This window comes from Pseudochaenichthys georgianus, chromosome 12, assembly GCF_902827115.2.
Source record: "Pseudochaenichthys georgianus chromosome 12, fPseGeo1.2, whole genome shotgun sequence".
NCBI lineage: Eukaryota > Metazoa > Chordata > Actinopteri > Perciformes > Channichthyidae > Pseudochaenichthys > Pseudochaenichthys georgianus.
Genome location: NC_047514.1, coordinates 26,802,451 through 26,815,925, shown reverse-complemented (window position 1 = coordinate 26,815,925; position 13,475 = coordinate 26,802,451). Strand labels below are relative to the sequence as shown.

Here is a 13,475-nt window from a genome sequence, read left to right as displayed (position 1 = left end):
GAAATATTCTAACATATGGCATAATGGACAATGCTTGTTTGGAAACAATGGATGAAAAAAGGGACTGCAGGAGTACTTGTCAGTCGATGTAGATGTATCTCTCTGGTGGATGGAGGAATGGACAAAGAAAATGGAGCCTAATCTTTGTGTTGGAACAGGTGTACCTGTCTGCTGCACACAACATCAGCTGAGAACAGCTATGGCTGATTTAATCAGTAGTGTGTTGGAGGGTCAATTCATTACTCCGTTTCCATTAATCAATACGGCAGACTCAGAACCATGAGACTCCATTATTGTCAATCATACTTCATAATCATGTCCGGTATCAAGTCATTCAATATGGTCAGCATTAGACCAAAACAAATAGAGCAGCAGAACACATTATGTTTAATGGGAATATCTGATTTATCCAGACAGACGTGTTGTGCCATCAGGGGATGGCAGATGAAAACAGCCCATACTCTTCTGGTATTAAAGCTATTGCTGTAATGCTCACCCTCCCACTGAGTCAGGCAGATACATCAGCTGGTTCTCATCCACTTTCAGTGCAGTCAGTTTCTTCAGTGAGCCTATAGGAGGAGGAAATGAGACGGAGAATTAGAGAGACGCAGGCAGAAGCTCATGTCAGTTATTGATTATAGCTTGCTGTTGAAACCACATAGAGGAGGATCCATTACAGCGTGTAATCGTCGTCAATACTATAATCCAGTGGTTCTCAACTGGTCGGGCCTCGGGACCCACTTTTGGGTCGCGACCCACCAGTTGAGAGCCACTGCTATAATCAGTTAGTAGTAATGAACGCTGACTCTGTGCACCTGGACTTTGGATTTAATTAACTTGGTATTCAAATATGAATGATTAGGTTCATAGCAGGATTTCAAATATCCACTTTGCTTCCTTTCAACACAACAGTTGTATCTACTCTTTCGCAGTGTCCATTCATCTATAAGGGATAACTAAAAATGAGAATAAAAAAGACTCCATAGTACCAGAGGCCACTGTTTGAGTTATATTTGCATTACTTGTTGTTTTAACTTTTTTGGTTTCTTTTTTTAAAACTTCACATTTTGTGTGTGTGTAACTGGGGAAACAGTAACTGCATCCACTTCTGCGATAAAGTCTGAATGCATGACTTTTAAAAGTAGGTCCGCTTTTATAGTTATGAAAATGTATTTCAGCTGAGTCGTAAAAACATTGCAACATGTAGGAAGGGGTCCAAGAATGAAACATATATTGGCAACAGCTACAAGAGTTGAGGTGTTTCATAATGGGGTTCCTTAAAATGAGTGTGTGTGTGTGTGTGTGTGTGTGTGTGTGTGTGTGTGTGTGTGTGTGTGTGTGTGTGTGTGTGTGCTGTAATCTGTACCGATGGAGCCTGGCAGCTGTGTGAGGGCATTGTTTGAGAGCAGAAGGTCCTGCAGACTCTCACAGCCGCAGATCTGCTCGTCTACCATCTCCAGGTTGTTCTTTGAGACATCCAGGTATACCAGCTGTTTGAGCATCCCTAGCATCTGGATAAAAAAAGGAGACAAACTATTAATGCAAATAATTGTCACTAATATGACATTATTCAAGAATTGGGCAAACAATTTGCTGTATTAATATTGGTTTATATTCCCTAAAGACGTCACTGCTTATAAAAGGCCAGACTGTGATTACAGATGATGTTGAAATGCTGGCAGAATAAATAATGCTCTAATTATGACCCAGTTACCAACAAGCTGGTCATTTGGATGAAAAATGAATCTCATCACACAATTTGACTATAAAAAAACATTATAAATTAATTATGCTCCAGGGAAAATAATGACTTCACAGCTGCAGATGTTTGTTGTTATTATTGGGACATCTGTGAATCCAAAAGTCTTCATTGTCTTCTGTAAGATGTGCTGATCGTGTTCACCCAGCAAGAGAATCTTTTTAAACTGCGGCTCCTTCTCTGCTGGTTTTCAGAGGGCTCAGAGTCTGATGCAAACTGACTGGGGATCATTGTGATGAAGATTTAGGCAGACGCATAGATTGAAAAAAAGAGAGGAATAATCTCAAGGTGACGTCTCGGGGCACCGCAGCCTCTGAAAGTATGCATAGGATTGACTGTAAATTATACCCCAGGTAAAAATGTCAGTCTGTTCCCGTCTATCCACAGCTCCTTGATTCCAGTCAGCTGCTCCAACACCTCAGGCTGCACATTTAGAGAGAAAAAGGGAGGTTAAGTGTTGGAGACGTGCGACTGTTTAACGGCGTGTTTGTGACAAACAGTTTAGCTCATTACCAAGCTAAAAACGAACTCTGAGGCACGTTATTCATTCCACAGAGACTCCTATGTATTGATTCATTACTATCTTCAATTGAATACAAAGAAAGAATGATGGCCTGTGTGGGACATGTGAGCCTTTGCAGACCATTTGGGGCACAGCCTATACAGCACACTACAGGAGAGGGAAAACACTTTATGAAATGAAGGAGAAGGAAAGGGAATGGTTATGTAAGGAGGAGATGTCAGCAGCAGTAAGGTAGAACGCCACGGCATGGACAGGCAGACTGACAGACACTCACCACTTCAGTGAACTCATTACTCCCCAGGTCCAACCGCTCCAGCTGCGTGAGCTTCTGCATGCTCCTGTACACACGGGGACAGACGGGGACAGACGGGGAGAAAGATCTTAAAATTAATGGGGAAATCAGCCAGGATTATGAGCAATGGGGTCAGGCGCTTCAAAAAGGAAGCCAAAAGAAAAGGATTCATCTTTCATATTTCATGCTATGTTTTGCTATGCTCCTTTCACTGGATAATTTTACCAGAGAATAACTACATTTTACAGCTCGGGCTTGACACAAGATATGCTTTAAATAATGGAAAATGTTACGTATGCTAGCCCTAAGCCTCGCTCCAGACTTTTCTCTCCACATTCAGGTCACATTCTCTGCTACACTGTAAACAACAAACCAGGACTACTTGCAGTCTTTGCTTTATTTAGCTGACTACCCGTGACAGAAAACTTGGGGGTTAAATACTGGGTTTTTCAAATTCCAAGCATAAATTGTGAATAAGAATAAATCTCCCATTTCTCAAATCTGCTGGCAAGATGGCTTTCCGGGCTTATAACCCCCAATAGCAACTGCAAATAGTAACTATCGCAGAGCATACATAAAACACTTTAAACAGACGTCACAACAGTACATAACAAAGGTCAAATTCTTTCAAAAGAAGTACGAGTTCAAGATTTGCAAGAGTTGTTTCACTTTCTCTGAGCTAGTCATAAAACTCGAGTCAAGAGTTTAAATTGCGTTGTACTGTAATTCTGGCATGATAAATGATAGTGTAACACAAATCAAATGTAGGCAAGAGCAACAAAGACTTATGGAAAATCTGAAGTTCAACAAAATAATCCTCCCTACTAACAAAAGCGAAAGACCATGAAATGGAGATGTACCAAGTTGTGTTTGGGAACAGATATGATGATCCCTTCACAGCAGGGATTAACTGTGTTAAACACGAGTGAGATTGAGCAGAGGAATGGAAGGCAGCGGCCCACCAACACTACCGTCTGCTCTCATCCAATGAGAATGTAAAACATACGGCACAACTTAGAAATGTGATTTAAGCTGTTTGGTGATTTGTCTTTAACTACAATATGAAAACATTCATCATGTTGATGTTCTTGAGCATTAGCCAGCTTTTCTGATTTCTGACTTCAACATTGGCCAGAGCTCTCCATGTGTTCTGGAAGGAGCAAGAAGGAGCTGTGCTGGCTCATCTAAAGAGTGAGTTCACTAGCAATACAGAAAAGCACACTTTGGCTGATGACCCCAAGTTGTGAGGAACACAGCATCGCTCTTTGAAATACAGAGCAGCGTATGGTTTATGCCTGAGCTTGGTGTGTGTGAGAGAAAAGAGGCTGCACTTTCTATGTGGAAGCCCTGAAAAGCCTTCTCCTGCCCCCCTTTTGTGCACGCACACATTGTTTACATCTCTGAAATGCTTGTGTGTTGCTCTGGCAACCTTCCCGACCATTAGTCCTTTTCTTTGTCAGGGCTCCAGCCTTTAACAGGTCTGGCCTCTGTCACATAAACACAGCGAGGAGAGAGGATCCGCTCTGAGCTGCAGCACTCTACACACTGGCCGGCCCGTCAGTCAGTGAAAAATAACAAGGGGAAAGTCAGTGAGATAACAAAGGAAACTAAGCCAGGGGGAGGAAAGGAAAAAAAAAAAGGCAATGGGGACGGACTTGAAATGAAATGATACGCCAAGTGAAGCATGAGAGGAGACAGAAAAAGAAAGTAACTTCCCCTACAATCACCTGGAGCTTTGGATATTCGTGGGACATTTACTCTCCCAGCGGCACGGCACTGTAACCTTCTCAACTGTCTTATAAAACCTGCCCCAGCAAGCAGCCTAGCAAAGGGCCGGTTAGGCAGCACCGTGGAATGTATGCTTCAGGAAGAAGAAGAAGAAGAAGAAGAAGAAGAAGAAGAAGAAGAAGAAGAAGAAGAAGAAGAAGAAGAAGAAAAAGAAGAAGAAGAAGAAGAAGAAGAAGAAGAAGAAGAAGAAGAAGAAGAATAAGAATAAGACGAAATATACAAGAAATAAAGAATCATAAGAAGACCTACTAACCTCCTCCTCACTCCCCTCCCGATCCTCCTAATCCTCCTCCTCCTCCTCTACCCCTCATAAAATCCGCAGAAGAAGAAGAAGAAGAAGAAGAAGAAGAAGAAGAAGAAGAAGAAGAGCAAAGCCACTTACTTTGGCAGCATCTTTAACTGGTTCTCTCTCAGCTCCAGGATCTGTAGTTTAGTCAACCTGCAACCAAGTGTAAAATAAACGTTAATTTCCACAACAACACTTAATATTTAAAAGACAATGTCTAACTTTCATACCCGTTTCACATGGAATTGTACCTTTTTTAAGTTTGCAACTATACTTTTGTCTATGGTTACTGCGTTAGTAAGTTCCCACTCAGAAGCCACAATGTACTCTTACTAACCAGCCATCATGTGCATCGACATGACAAAGGGTTTGTAATGATTTCAGAATGAAGCTGATCAAACCGAAAGTGGAGGAGACGAGGATATAAGGCAAACAGAAAGCAACTCGCACCCTATGTTTTGTGTAATCAGAACATGAAACCCTAATGTGTTAACTACAAACAGTAAGAGCATACTGATCCTGCTGGTTTAATGAAACATGTTTACATGACGACGTGTACAAACCAGTAATATGCGTTTGATTTTGTTAAATCAAAAGGTGTTATTATTTGAAAGCCAAACATCCTGTGAAACCCACATGGTTGGTTATTTATACGTCCAGTAATAACTGAGCAACATTATCACTGATTTCTTGTTTCTGGTAATCATTTGATGAACCATTTTAATATTACTTATAGCTCCACTTTGGGCTCTGCTCCTGAGGGATGCTGCTCTGTAGCCGCTAAATGCTCCATTACGCTAGCCAGCTAGTTTCCATCAGTGTCTGCCGTTTGGTGAAGCGCGAGGGAACACACAACGGAGAGCTCAACTATTCTTTGTAGGTTCAGTAATATTAGCGTCCCCTTTCATATCGTCTAATTATTTTTGGTCACTGCACAAGATATAAACTTAATACTGCAGTCATCAACCGGAGTTTTTCTTCTGATCTGATCTGGGGACCTTACTGACCTGCCAAAGCTGGCGGGTAAGAACTCCAGGAAGGCATCATTCAGGTAGAGCTGCGTCAGACTCAGGAGCTGGGTGAACCCGTCTGGGAGCCTGGAAAAGGAATCACATCCCTCACACAAAGCTGCTGCAAAGCCAGGACACCAAACATAGACTGACAGACAACTAACATGTGAATTCAGCTTAAAAGACTGCAACATGAGGCAGTACTCACTTGGATATAGGGTTCACACTGGCTTCTACAATAGTTAAGACTTTACAATTTTTGATGTTTTCTGGAAACTCCTGGATACCTAGGGAGAAATGGCAAAGGTTACAAAGGTACACAATCCTTAATTAAACATCTAAACCATTTCATTACCACGGACACAAAACATATTACTCCTGTGAAAACGGAAAGGATGAGGGATATCGCCACACATGTTAAGTAAGAACAGCTTTGTGAATGTTAAACACCGATGCATTGTGAGTACAAGCAGGAAGGCTCCGTCTGAAATGTGAGCTTGAAGATACATTGAGAGTGGCTCTGCACCTTTCCTCTCCAAACAACCACGGCGCTCACGGTGACAATATGAAAAATCAGAAAAGGAAGAAGGAGAAGAAAAAAATCACTGAATTAATCTGCAATTTCTCATGAAGCATCTACAATGTGAGAACTGAGGGGAAAGGGACGTGACCGGGACCAAGGGATTATTTCCATCCACTTTGTTTCGTGTCCTCAACACTTGGAGAGTGCTTTGTGAAGAAGGATAAGCTACTTTTAATGTCAACATGGCACATGCAGCTCTGGATCATGAAAACACCATCACATCCTTCAACATTTGTTTAATCTGGGTCGTCTCTGCACTCATTTATTTATGTAAGAACTACCTTTTTAACCTTTCTCTTTTCATGAAAGGGTTTCTGCCGAGCATGCTCACTAGTTTGCTGCTCTGCTGAGCTTCAAGGTTATATAGTGACGATCAACCCTTTTATGCATTTACCTGAAGTGTTGGATCTTTCTTTTAGCTTACAGAAATCAATGTTTTGAGAATCACAAAGACACTTATGTTAATCTTGCTTGACTGACAATATGTTTGAAGCAAAACCTGTGTGAAATTTGCAACAGGATGTACAAAAGAAAAACAGTGACATTTTAAAATAGCACAGTCACCTGATTGATTCTAAGTGCAGCTGGGCATTAGAACAGAGAACTGTCAGGCCTTCAAACACTTTGGTCTGCAGCGGTTTCTTTTTCTAAATGTCAGACTTGAACAACATTGACAGCGGAAAGATTTCATCAAACAAACAAAATAGAAAGTACTTCTAGTACAAAGCTCTCCCTTAGTGCAAATGTTTATCTTTAAAAGAGGTGAAGTTGCACTCTGTCACTTCCCACACTATGAAACCCTTAGAGCCGGTTCACACATAATCTGAGAATTATCTGCACAAGGTGCTATTCTCTACGGAGCTTTATCTAGCTTTGCTTTTTTCCGTGCTACTACTCCCTACTGTACACAAAGTGAAAAGTATACAGCAGGTCTGGGCTTGCTTGCTTCACGTAAGGGGGTTTCAGGCACGCACTCTTGTGACGTAATGAAGCATGCCGTGGCCTTTTACCTCTGATCTAAACATGTGATCAATGATGCAACTCGTTGCTGGTAATGATCTCCTCTTTTCATTAATGGGTTAGGTTGCAGTTACCTTAACACTACAGCTGTGTCGCCACATGACTTATTTCACCTGCCAGTCATAAACTTGGAATCTCAAAACAAAAGGTAATACGTGTTCATTTTGCTTACTGTTTTTGCTGACATCAAGCTCCCGGAGATTGATGAGGTTAGCGATCGCTGCTGGCAACACTGTCAGGTCATTATCCGGCATGCTCAGTCGGTGCAGTATCTGGCAGTTAAACAGTTGCTGGGGGAGAAAGAGAAGAGATAATAGTTTTCATCAAAAGGCCGATGGTTCACCAAACATACAGATGTTTATTTTTCACAAAACTTCAAATGCGCCTTTCAAAGGCTCTTCTGTCTAAATGAATATGAATGATGTAGAGTGTGAACAAAGCATGCTCCTCATAAGAGATAAACACTTTATGCATGCAGAAAATCATTATTTAGTGGCCTCGTGAGTCATGCAGATGTTGAAGACGGCCTACATGGAGAAATCTAAAGTTCCTACACATCAGGGTGTGCTTACTTTAGGCAGCTCCTCGATCTGGTTGGCATCGAGGTAGAGTTCCTGCAGGGTCTTCTCAAAGCTAAAGATCTCCTTAGGAACAGTCTCCAGGCTGCAGTGGGAGTAGTCAAGCGATGTTACCGCCTCCTCCTCACCCCGCAAGCAGCGGCATGGCACCAGACGAACAAACAGGCTCCGCTTCGACATCCTCAGGCACTGGAGAGGAAAACAGAGAGATATGTGAGGAGAGGACAGCCTTCACACTTCAGCTTTAAGTCAAGGTTCAGATGTGTTCCCCCTTCCCTTCTTTGCTATACAAATGTATGTTTCAGTGCCGTGTAGACAAAGGCATGCGCATGTTGATCTTTATATCTGATCTAAACCATGATCATGTGACTTAACTGTCAGAACACAATTCTAATGTTCTCTTTCCACAGAACGGATCGCTGTCAGTCGCCTGCTTCAGAACACTCATGGGAAATATTAGCTCAAGCTATGATGGGAAAGAAAATGTGCCTCCAGTCAATCAACATACAAGGGGATGTTATTGTTTATTGATAACAAACGCATGAGCCGGCCAAAACAGAATGTGGCGGCCTGAGTTAACACAAACAACAACAACAAAAAGACACAAATGGGGTACAAAATCTCCAGGCCGGCGACATCTTTTTGCGGTGAAGTTATGTATTCTTGATTCCGTTTTACAACTGATCAGTAACCCATTATGAGAGAGCAAGGGGCAACATCAAGATGAAGAGCTAAAGAGACACGTGGCCTGAAAAGGGATCCGATCCAACAGCTGTGACATCATGGGAACACATCACTAAAACCTCCGGGCCTTCTTTGAAAAGGGACATTTCAGGATTTGTCAACTTTAGTTTGGGTCTCTTATTTTTGTCTATGACTATTAGTCATAGTATCATTTGAAATACGCTCTACCTACAACACTATCTGGTTTGTTCCAACATGAAAAGGGATTTCCGGGGAACTACTTTCTGTGTTTACTGTCAGTGTTTAAGTGCTTGGTCTCTAATCAAACCCAGTTTCCTGAAAAGCTGTAGGATGAACTCTGTTTCGCCGAAAGCTGGGTCTTCCTAATCAATGGATGTGAGTAAACCGTCATAATGGACAAACATGTTTGAATAACTCTTAGTTTGACAAATACTGGAGTTACCCTTTAATACAACATTGCTGTTTTAAATAACAGGTTGGAATGTCTCGTTTCAGGGAACTGCTCCTATGAATGGATATCCCATTCAGAATCAGGTCTGAAGGAGAGCACGTGTGAGCCATGTCCTTCCATCAGTCTCAGTGCATGCACAACAGCTTTTCAGGGCAGAGCCACTTCTGCAGAACAATTGTGTTCACTGTTGAATATGTTCTCAAATTGTTCTTGCGATTAATATCTGATCACTGATCACAAAAAAACGTACCACAATTGATTGCAATTATAAAAACAACTGTCATATGAATAGCACCTCCTTTTGAAGGTATAGCTGAAAAGATAAGAAGCCTGACATATGTTGTACATTTTCTGTTTTTCAAGTGGGAAAACACTTCAAATGTCCATAGTTATAAAGTATGAGAAGTGGTTCATATTTGTGAGTATGCCATTTCCTCAATTGGGTTGAAGCTGATGAAAAAACGATGTACTTTAGTGGTTTTATCCAAAACAAATAAATAAATATTTGTCAAAGCCAGAAAATCTTTTTAGCTTACGATCTGTTGGGGGATGTTTAGAGGATGATTGGGCAGCTGGAAAGTATGGATGCATGTATAGGTTTTATAGCTTGAGATAAACACTGACGTTTTTACTAGTACAGTTCACTATGGAATGTGTTCTCGTCAACAGAGGCTTTGTTCCTTGGAGCATGTGGAGAATGTGACTCTGCCTCCCCCGTCTTAATCTGAGTGCGGCTGCAGCACGTAATCTCTGATTCCTCCAGTCCCAGAGTATCCTGACTGTCTGACTGAGCTGCACAATGGTGATAGCCTTGACCTACACTGCTAGTGCAGAGTGTGTGTGTGTGTGGGTGGGTGTGACCGACCACATGTTTATGTTGCCACAAGGAACTATGCAAGTGCTTCTTTTCTGTGAATGTTGGTTAACAGATTACAAACCTTTGTTTTTGTCATCAGACGTACACATTGTTGTGGTGCAGACATGTTTTTTTGTTTACACAGTTCAGTGTAGGTGTGATTTTTGGAGCAACTCAAAATATGATTTATCATCATGTCATTAGTCGTGTTACTAAAAAATGAAAGCAAAAGTTCAAAAAATGTACACTCGATTTCACAATAATGGGTTTCAAAAAGAAACATTCCAAAGCGGACTCAAAGACTTCCAACTCATAAAGAATGGGTGCATGTGTGAATACGCCCACACTCACATGAGGTATGCACAAGCTAGGAGGTTGTCAGCCTCCCACACACTTTTTGCTATAACAGCAGATCATGTATAAATACTCGGAGTAATCTGGTCTATCACCGGAGGGGATGACAGAGGGCTTGGCTCCATTCAACCAGAGTAACAAACACTGAACATATGGATGACGCATGCTATTCAGAGTGGACAGGGAGGACTGGGAGGGAGAGGTGAGTTAACAGAGGAAGGGGGTAGGTGCAGGTTATTGTGAGGTATGCAAGAAAAAGCTATCAAGAAGAAAGAGCAGATAAAGTGTCGAGAGAACATTTGGGGGAGAGATTTATATGGTTTGAAAGATTAACAAAAAGTGGATGAGGATGAGTCTGGATCTGGTGAACAGTTTAAAGCTGGTACAAGAATTTAATCTCGCACTTTAAGGATGCTTTGAGAAGAAGATGCATGAAATCATGTTTGTCAAAGTTAATGTTTTTACTATAAACAAATGGGCTTGGGGGAGAGAACCACTGATCAACATGGCAAGGATGATAACGGGAAACTTTGAATAATAATCCTGTAAATCAGGTTTGTTGCTCATTTGGATCTACAGGCATCCAAAATAAGAAAATATTACAGGAGGAAGTACAGCCGATTCAATGAGGTCAAGGATTTGTCATATCCATCCAAATCAAAAGACACATCAGGAAACATGACTCGTTCTTTAAACCATGCATCACACTCTTGTCTTCATCTGCATAATGCACAACACAACGTCATGCAAGAGTTTATCAACTGCTGCACACATGTATTCCCTAAACTAGTATTGACAGTATTGGTGACGGTTTCTGTACGCTTTATTTGGGTCATGAAAATGTGTTTACCTTATTTTCCTTGTACGGGAACTTTCTTTCAGAATACACCAAGTGAAATGGGCTGGATAGCTGTGGCACTGCGCAGCTGGCTTTCTGAAGCCCCCCGGGGGTAATCTGGAAGGCAGCACACTAATGAGACCAGCACTGCCTTCAGCACAGATGAGCTTATCCACTGACCTACATGTTATTGGAATGATGACTGCCTACATGCACCCAGCTTTAGTCCATCAAGAGCGTTTGACTTTTGAACTGAAAAGTTCAAGAAAAGCAAAAGATTTGCAGACATGTTAAGCTCTCCTTTCAGATTTTCTTTTTTAGCATCACATTTTCTTTAACCAGTGTGCTACGAACAGATCTGCCCGATAGCCATGACAATGTTAAGACACTAGCTGTATTTATCCAGAAAGGTCTAAATGTGTGAGCTTGTGTGAATGGTGGACATGTGACTTAGCGGCCTGGCAATGATCCTACTGCTTCCTCTGTGTTGGAGTGAATGAAACAGTCCAGAGGGCAGGACCAGGCTCAGAATGATTCACATTTTATTCTCCCAGTCAGAGCCAGGAAACCATTTCCCTGTCACAACCTCTCTCCCTGTAACTCAAGTGCCTCTTGGGTCAGTGCTGTTGCTATAGAGACTACGGTCAAGGGTAAGATCAGCTCTCCGACCCCCAAAGTATTACACGAAACACACAGCCGAGCTCGCTCAACTGTACAGAAGAGCGGCACAAAGGGCTTTACAAAGGACAGTCTGTGGTCAAAGGGAGAGATCGGTTATTGAAAGTAAACTCTGAAAGAGAGGCGGATATCGAGATGTGTGTGTGAGTGTGTGTGTGAGTGTGTGTGTGTGTGTGTGTGTGTGTGTGTGTGTGCGTGTGAGTGTGAGAGTGGGTGTGTGTGTGTGTGTGTGTGTGTGTGCTGTGCGTGCGTGTGCGTGCGTGTGTTTCCCTAAGGTCACTGAGTCCTTCCACAGCAGCCAACTAGCACTCCGTGGCCTACTTCTAGTCTATCCAGTAGACTGTGTTGGGAACAAATTACAAGATTATAATGAGTGCGAGTTAAAAAAACACCAATTATAATAGTTTTCTAGTCTACCTCATTGCGTTGCCCGTAACCAGCCAATGGAGCTGGGGGATAACCTGTAATAATAGAGAACGGGCCACAAGGTGCCCAATGGCGTATATTTTAAAAATAGGTCCAGTAGGTTTAGCTGTAATGGTGTTGTGTCTGTGTGGAGGTCTGTCCCAACATTGCTGTGTGTGTTTAACGGGTTAAGCAGAAACGAAAGCGCAGTGTTTGACAGTAGCAAGCAGCGTGTGTTATTTATAGCAAATAGTACTCGTCTGGTTGATATGGCAGAATGTGATTAGTACGGGCTAGCCCTCTTCTTATGAAAGGAGCTTCTGATCGAGATTGCAGAGGACTGCTACAGGATTGCTGGGCCACAGCTGAAATGTTGTATTAGAGATTATGGCAACAAAAGCAATGTAGAGACGAATAACAAAAGCATGAGAGTCTGCAGAGCCTGTGGGATACACTTGAACTGCGTCTGTCTGTAAAGGAAGAGGAAAGAACAAGTGACTTCCTCAGAGCAGGGCGGATTGCCAGCCAGCTATACGCTCTCTCACCCTTCCTATAATGCTCTTCTCAAATGGGATCATGTCCTTTATCATGGAGATCCTCTTTATTATTCACTGCCACGTCCCACACCACTGCAGAGAGGAAACTTCAATTGCTCGGTGCATCCAAGTAGGATTCACACTATAATACTTGTCTGTATTTTATTACATTATCAAATGTCAATTTAAACAATCTTCAGGCATAGCGTATTTTAAACCAACTCAAGACACCACTGCTGTGGAATGCAGCTTCAGGTTCGCAAACAAAACCCTTATCTTTATGAGGTTTCCATTTGGAGTAATCTGAGACGGCTCTGAGATTTGTTAAATTGTCAAACATATACTTAGTGCATGCCGAAACATTAAAGTGCAGAATGAATAGGTACGTAGCCGATTTGTACACAGGAGACATACAGGAGGTGTTGACTAACAGTTGCTGCCCTATATCCTACTGAGGGATGACAGATCCTAGTTGACAGGTTATGTAACGTATAGGAAAACATGACATCTTCAACTCCTATTTTCCTAATTGCAGTTGTGTAAACCATTATCTGTTGTTAGAGAAAAAGCGATTTTTATTTAAAATAACATTCGTTTAATTTTAAAGTATAATTGACAAATATATATCGGTGTAGTGGTGGTGAAAGTGTTCTCTCGTGAGGTCTTTCCGCTCACATTCCACGACAGCTGACACAGCAGGAAAACGGCTGCTTCTCAATAATGCAAAGGTATATTGAGCTAAAGGGACAGTACAGTTAAACAACCGACTAAGACACACAGATCCATATCTCAAACCTACAGTAGCTGTCTCAA

At 41.9% G+C, this 13,475-nt stretch overlaps 1 protein-coding gene across 2 annotated transcripts in view; it reads right to left on the bottom strand.

Annotated features, from left to right (window-relative positions):
* erbin (erbb2 interacting protein) overlaps window positions 1-13,475 on the bottom strand; it is a 73,606-nt gene that overhangs the window by 17,428 nt on the left and 42,703 nt on the right. For both annotated transcript variants that reach the window (XM_034095946.1, XM_034095949.1), the window contains exons 3-11: window positions 7,834-8,028; window positions 7,434-7,551; window positions 5,867-5,945; window positions 5,656-5,745; window positions 4,745-4,801; window positions 2,557-2,620; window positions 2,108-2,182; window positions 1,367-1,511; window positions 497-569 (exon numbers count right to left, since the gene is read on the bottom strand). In XM_034095946.1, the coding sequence (XP_033951837.1) occupies window positions 497-569; window positions 1,367-1,511; window positions 2,108-2,182; window positions 2,557-2,620; window positions 4,745-4,801; window positions 5,656-5,745; window positions 5,867-5,945; window positions 7,434-7,551; window positions 7,834-8,019 (887 nt within the window). In that variant the 5' untranslated portion in view covers window positions 8,020-8,028. The remainder of the gene's footprint in view (window positions 1-496; window positions 570-1,366; window positions 1,512-2,107; window positions 2,183-2,556; window positions 2,621-4,744; window positions 4,802-5,655; window positions 5,746-5,866; window positions 5,946-7,433; window positions 7,552-7,833; window positions 8,029-13,475) is intronic.